Source organism: Labeo rohita, unplaced genomic scaffold (assembly GCF_022985175.1).
Source record: "Labeo rohita strain BAU-BD-2019 unplaced genomic scaffold, IGBB_LRoh.1.0 scaffold_109, whole genome shotgun sequence".
Lineage (NCBI taxonomy): Eukaryota > Metazoa > Chordata > Actinopteri > Cypriniformes > Cyprinidae > Labeo > Labeo rohita.
Window position 1 is genome coordinate 178,397 of NW_026127219.1, and position 7,111 is coordinate 185,507.

General features: G+C 35.9%; 1 protein-coding gene across 2 annotated transcripts in view; it reads right to left on the bottom strand.

Moving 5' to 3' along the window:
• pax2b (paired box 2b) overlaps nucleotides 1-3,986 on the bottom strand; it is a 29,836-nt gene extending 25,850 nt beyond the window's left edge. For both annotated transcript variants that reach the window (XM_051100750.1, XM_051100749.1), the window contains exons 1-3: nucleotides 3,526-3,986; nucleotides 2,170-2,335; nucleotides 1,047-1,244 (exon numbers count right to left, since the gene is read on the bottom strand). In XM_051100750.1, the coding sequence (XP_050956707.1) occupies nucleotides 1,047-1,244; nucleotides 2,170-2,335; nucleotides 3,526-3,568 (407 nt within the window). In that variant the 5' untranslated portion in view covers nucleotides 3,569-3,986. The remainder of the gene's footprint in view (nucleotides 1-1,046; nucleotides 1,245-2,169; nucleotides 2,336-3,525) is intronic.
• Between the last annotated feature and the right edge of the window lie 3,125 nt (nucleotides 3,987-7,111).

Sequence of the window (7,111 nt, forward strand, 5' to 3'; positions counted from 1 at the left end):
ATGTAAATAGGATCATATTGGATTATGGATTATGCATGCTGCAGATTTCCCATATTTGTAGGCTAGGTGGTATATTATCGATTCCAATTGGAACAAAAATAAAAAATGTCAAATATAAAAAATCACACTTTCGTTTAATTTTAGTATTAATTCATTCAAAGTATTTTACAGACAAATAATTTTTAGGCTACACAAATGAGCAGCTGACAACGATGAAACATTTGAAAATCCTTGTTGCTTCCAAATGACTATCTTCTCTTTATATTATTTTTTGGAAAATAGAAGGAACAGATAAATAGCGGTATAAACTCCAATCGAGCAGCCCTGTGTCTCTTTTACCAGGTCTGATCGCCATTCATTGATCGGTTTTCACTCGGTCAGATGAGATTTTAGAGCTTCAGTCTGTCATTGTTGCGGTAGTTTGAAGCAGGGGGTTGAATTTCATCCATAAGACCACCGGCAAAGCCACAAAACGGAGCTTTATACTGCAACAATAGACAGCCTAATATTCGCCAAAATACTTGATAATTACTATAATGAATTTCAAACCTTTTAACTGCAAAAATACTTGAAACGCAAACGATTGAAAAAAAAATGTTTTGGAAATAATTTCCATATTTTTTACCTCAACGAATGGTGATCAGACTGAGTAAAAGCAGACGTTTAACCTGTTTTTTTTTTTTCCTAATCGCTGGAAAGACATTAAATTGATTATTTTTGCATTTAAGTATAACTACGTTTCAAATATCTGTGGTTTATATTAATTTAAAGGTTTACGAACCACGTTTGGAAATAAGTCAAGGTGCGCTAAACAGACGATCCGTTTTTTCACCTGAGCTGGTAACCATAGCAACCGCACGCCGCTCCACTACTTTCAGGTATGATCAGTTTCGGGACAGAACACAGATTGTCCAATAATTTTTTATTGCAGATTAGCACATTGCATGCTTTAAAATGTCTTGACGGAAGCTATGGACGCCAAATTACTGACAGAAAAAGTAGTATTCACTCAATAATTGGCACAACAGATCTTGGGTTTTTCTCACCTGTTTATGGAGGAGACGCTGGGGACGGTGTCATTATCACAGATACCCTCCGCCAGCAGCCTGTCCCGGATCTCCCAGGCGAACATGGTGGGATTCTGGCGTTTATAGTCCGCTATTTTATCCACCACCTTCGGCGTGGCCACTTTAGGTTTGGATCCTCCGATGACTCCAGGCTTTATGCTGCCAGTCTCATAATATCTGCAGAAACAAGTGCAAATCTGATTTTCATAACCTGACCAAACCTAAAAGACAATAAACAACAGATGCGTGCTAACAAAGCCATGAAAATGTTTTATCTAAGCTACTTAACACGGCCCACAGCAGCACTAGTAGGAAATTATCATATGATTAGAATACTAATTTAAAATTTTGCGCAGCAGGACATTAAACAGCCCATCTGTTTTAGTTACTCACTTATTAATCTAAGATGAAGAAAATAAAATCTATTGGAAACGGAATTCTATACTGTGATGAAAACTACAATAAGCTAAGCTAAAATCAAATTGTCTCTGAATCACTTCTGGACTAATAAATCAATTTATTATTAAATATATTATTTATTACATTTATTAAAAGCTTATTAGCATTTCCACTTCTGCTTTTTGACCTTGTTGAAATAGCTTGAACTAATAAATTAATTTCATTTCATTTACTTTTTTTAATTTGAAAGTATTGGTCAGACAATTTATAAAAATAAAAGGCATTTTTGGATTTTTAGAGTCTGAGATGGAAAACAGTTTTTGGCAAAGTAATAATAATAATCACACATCGTTCAAGCTCATTAAACATGACTCTTTTGGTTTTGTTTATTTCACATTGGGTATAATCAGTGAAAAAGCACACTTTAATGATTTTAAATTCTGTGCTATATTAAAAGAAGCAAAACGTTTTTTTTTTTCTTTGACAGCATGTTGGGTGGATCGTCATGTGCTTAAAAACATTTGCAGCATGTTTATAATTCTTGTAGAATTATTATGCATCCAGTGTTTTATTAACTGTGATACTACATAAATATTTGTAAATCAAAATGACAATGCCTGAAATCTACGCTTCACGTCAACTGATGCGTTGTTCTTTAATGGGCCATCTTGGACAGAGTAGATGTCATGTTGTAGGGTCTCACCTGCCCAGGATTTTGCTGACGCAGCCGTGACTGACCCTCAGCTGTCTGGAGATGTCACAGGGTCGGACCCCTTGATGCGCGAGCTCCACGATTCTCTGGCGCACGACGTCAGGTAAAGGCCTTCCGTTCACGAACACCCCGCCCAGCTGGTTCACTCCCCCGTGCCCTATACCGGAGACAACAGCAACAAACACCCACAACATAACATTACATACAGGCCGTCAGTGACGTCCGTCACAAGTCCGTCACATTCGTCCAATTAACAAAAGACGCCTTCTGCGCCGCCACACAAGAGTTAGAAATTGCAATCAAACGCACTTTGAATCCCTGACTTTACTCACATCAAGTCACTGAATTAACAGACGCAAACGAATATATGCAATGATAAAATAATTCTGCATAACCTATCTGCATTATTTTTGTTTATAGATATACACAAACACACAGCGAAAACATGCACAAACATATATTATAGTTAATCTAGAATACTATATTGTTATTATTGAATATTATTTTATACAATAATCTAAAACATTGCAACATTATTATTATAAATGAATAATGGATATATATAAAAAAAAATTTTATTTTGTAGCCTATATATTATGTCTGTAAATGAATTGTAATTGCGTAAATACAGTGACGATCAGTAGCATTTTTAAAGCGTTTTACAAATTCTCCATATGGTCGAAAAATTAACATTTATTTTTCTGTTTATGTTTTCCAGTGATGCACATTAAACTCCTGTCCTGGTTGTTGAAACAATACTGGGGTTTGTTACTCGTAGGTGAGCGATTAAATTACACGAGCATTTATTGTTTTCATTCCCTAAATATAAATTATTAAACAGTTTAGTTTGATCACGTTACATATTGTTATTCTCAACTGATTATTTTTTTTTAAAACGTTCCATTTTAATTCATTTAAAAGTCCAAAGCTTGATGCAGAACCATTATTAAATCTTTTAATGTTGTGTTACATGTATTTTCAAATTTTGCAGTTTTTGCTTTGACCATTCATGAATATTTACCACTGTAAATGGAAGTGGAATTTTCCCAATATCCTCAATATTTTTTTCTTTTTTTTATTCCTTGCATTCACTTTATTTTGTAAATAATAATGCAAATAGCGCATTTTTAAAATGTTCTCACCACACGCAGGCACGTTTATCTCGATTATTAACTGAGTTCTTTAATGTTTCAATTTTATGTTATTTTATTTTTTCCATAAATGCAATGTAAGAAGAGTGTAATTTTATCTGTTTATCCGGAAGCCTAATAATTTCCTGTTCCAGTGAGGATCTTAATTGGCTTAAATGTGAAAAACATTCTCCAGATAAACTCCAGTGTAACTCACGGTGCATGGCGGAGAAGGGGTCTGCCTTACAGTGAATATCCATCGGATAACAGAGAAAGGACAGATAATCAACTGAAGTCGCCGTCTCGTCTTTCTTACAAACAGAACAACTGAAAGAAACGAAGAAGACGTAAGGTGAATCCAGCCGAGGAGAGGGGAACTTCGGAAAGTTGCAAATGGACGCAGGATTTGTCAGGTGTCAGACATGACCGTGTGTTCTAGGTCAGAACAAAGTGCTCTCAAAGCAATAAATGCTTAAATGTTTTCAGCACGCATGCTTTCCCCAGAACTCGTTTTCCAGCGTCCGTCCCATCCATCCGCGTGTTAGTATCTCTTATATCCCGGTGGTCTCGGTTAGCAGGTGCGGGGCTGCTGGGTTTCGGCTCTGCGCATGGATGACAGATAGCAGAACCATTGGAGACTGCGGGTTTCCTGTGCCCAGCTTTCCCTCAATAACAAACACGATGCGTTTGCACGCGCGCACGGCCCGGGACTGAAGGACTTGGGTCGCTCGTGTTGGTTTGTAAAAGCTCCAGCCCCCTCCTTTACGCGGACCCCCTTTCGCCACTATGGATGAGTGTATCAGACAAAGGCAGTAGATTCCAGCACTTTGTGATTCGCTCAGATGAAGCTCCATCCGCCTGTCACTCCAAAAGGGGAGGGAGAAACACGGTGCCTCTGAGTGAATGAGAGTTTAGTGGAAATTGAGTGAGGATGAAAGCAAATCATTTGCTTTTCGTTGTGATATAATAGTTTACGACTTATAGGTTGTTATGAGGAATTCTGTCAAATCACAATTGCGTATTTTCTGCCACGTCCTTAATGAATCGTATCAATGCTGTAACGAAAAACAAACAAGCGCGCAGGTAATAAGATGCGTAAAATGAGCATTTGTATTAAATTAACCTTCACCTTCAGTCAACATCTCACAGAATAAAAGCGCACAGCTGTGGCCTCCGAAAATATAATGCTAAATACGCATCTTGCTGGAAAAGCGCAGCTCTAATGTCATTAATGGAGAGGTCGATGGTGTGATTATGGTTTGATTTAAACACCATCTTGTTTTGATTTGCTGCGCTCGTCTCTGCGGTGAGCAGCTTTGGATCGGGTCAGGCTGACCGAGACTGGCTGTAGGTGGCGCTATATCGTTTCCAAATCCTTCGGAGACACAACAAAAAAGATGGGTGCATTTATAAATACATATATTACTTTTTATATTGTTACAGAATTCGAGGCAAAAGAAAATATTGTTGAATTTCTGTTTAATTTCTAAGTTACACTCTCCATTGAGACTTTTTTTAGGTGTTATAGATAAAGATAAATATATTTTAACATTATTCCCATAAGAAATGCAAATTTAGCTGTTTTATCACATAAAAAAAATATCTTTTATTTTGATATTTTGGATACAGAAAAGTTCGGGATGACTTCTTTCAGACACCCTGGACTGTTTTTTTTAACTCAAAAGAAAAGTAAACTTTCATATATTATCCTTTTTGTTTTACTTTTTTCCCCCGCAGAGTTTGATGTTGTGCCTGTATTTCACAAGAGCGGTTTATTTTCGTGTGATTTCCCTGCAATAAAAATACTTTTCTTTATGAAAACCAATATAATAACGAATAAACTGAATTGCATATTTGATAGGAGTTGTTATAAATCAAATTAAGTTAATTAAATATTAAATAATTTAAAAATAAATTTTAAAATGTAGTTTCAGAATTAGGAAGGGTTAAACCGAAATTTATGGGAAAATATTATTTTGTTTAAAATATTAATGCACGTAATATTACCTCATACAATATTTAACAACATGACCAGTTTTTTTAAAAATGTATTTTATGTAGTTATTTCATGGTGATATTTTATAAACAAAGAATGAAATACTCGCTGGCACTATAAAGACTGCAGAAAGCGGCAGTAAAGTGGAAATGTTTTGGACGGATCTCTGAGGGACGCAGGGGGCAAGTCGGCTAGTCTGCCTCCTAGTTAGGTTAGAGGATGATTTTTCTTTCTCCTGGTGTTTTTGGAGGAGCTTCTGGTACAATATGTAGCACTGCGGGCTCTAATTTCACCCTCCGTTGCACACCTTCCCCAAAGCTAGGGTTTTTTTTCTCTGTGAGACCCCCTCCCAGCCTTTCCCCCCTGCCCTTGTGCTCTCTGCGTTTTTTGCTCTTTTTTTGTAGACTTCTAAAATTAAGTGTTAGTGTTTTTTGTCACCCTTGGAGAAATTTCACACTGAATTTGAGCAGACATTGTAAATCATAGCAGGACTTGGCGTTATGTGTTTGAGTCCGTCAGGGTTTCAAATACAGGAGGAAGCCAAATTTATTAAAAACATTCAAACAGCAATAAACGGAATCACACATAATCATTAATGGATTTCCTATCAATAAACAAAAACAAAGCAAAATAAAAATAATAATAATAAAAAAATAATAAATAAAATAAATTCCAAAACAAATGATTTATTTAACAGTTTAATGCCGCTTTTAGATATTTATAGTAACAGTAATATTAACTTTATGAGTACAAATACATTTATGGCTCAGTTTATGCATATAAAAGCTCTGATAATCCCACATAAGAATGTGCAACTGAACAAGGAAAAAAAAAGTCTGTAAGCGAAGTAAAATGTAAAACCAAAAAAAAAAAAAAAAAAAAAAAAAAAAAAAAAAAAATCAAACATTTTGGGTCTTAATTTCATTAGGGCCATGCGAACTGACAGTGAGTAATCCATCTTCTCTCCGGCGCTGTTCGGAGTCTCTCCAAACACAGACGGGAACCACACACATCCCGAAGATGGATCTCTCCGTTCGTTCCGGCTCTCCTCTGTTCTCCCTCGTCGTTCTGGTGAGCATTGAGGAAGCTCATTTTGCCAGAGGTGAAGATATTTCCTCGTTCTCTCAGCCTCCCGTTCTCATGGTAACGTCACTGATCGATCAGAGCAGCGTGCGCTTCATTACCGAGCATCAGCAGAAGTGAGTCTGACTCCGAACGACCGACGTGTGCGAAGAGAAACTCTGTTAAACTACCATTTACGGTTACGCATCTTATGATTATCATTTTAAGAGCTGCTTTAAATAGTTTAACAATTATTTCTGTCACGGCGTACTATTTTAAATATGTGTGCGTATATAAAAGTCAAAAGTGTAGGAATTTTCATATTTCATAAAATATGAATTCTTATGAAATATTTTCGATTTTTATTCCCTTTGTAATTTATGATAATTTGTTTATTTGTTACTTTCATTAATTTAGCTATTTTATAAAATATTTCAGTGACGGTTATGGTCACTTATGCTGTTTTGTGGTTTAACAAAAGCTTTTTAAAATTTATAAGTGATAGTACAACATTTTAACTTTAAACAATAAAAAACTCGGGCTTAAAATATGTAATAAAACTCATATGCTCCAATAGGAAAGTGTAAAATAAAGGGTTTTGGGGCCTTGAGCTTGTGTTGTGAGGGGACAGATGGAGGCTTCACGCAAGAGATTGATTCTGCGCTCTCTTTTAATTTCGACATAATTAATTAGATCATTACAACAGTTTTCCATTGATCTTGCCATTTAGGCCCAAAATTAAAAG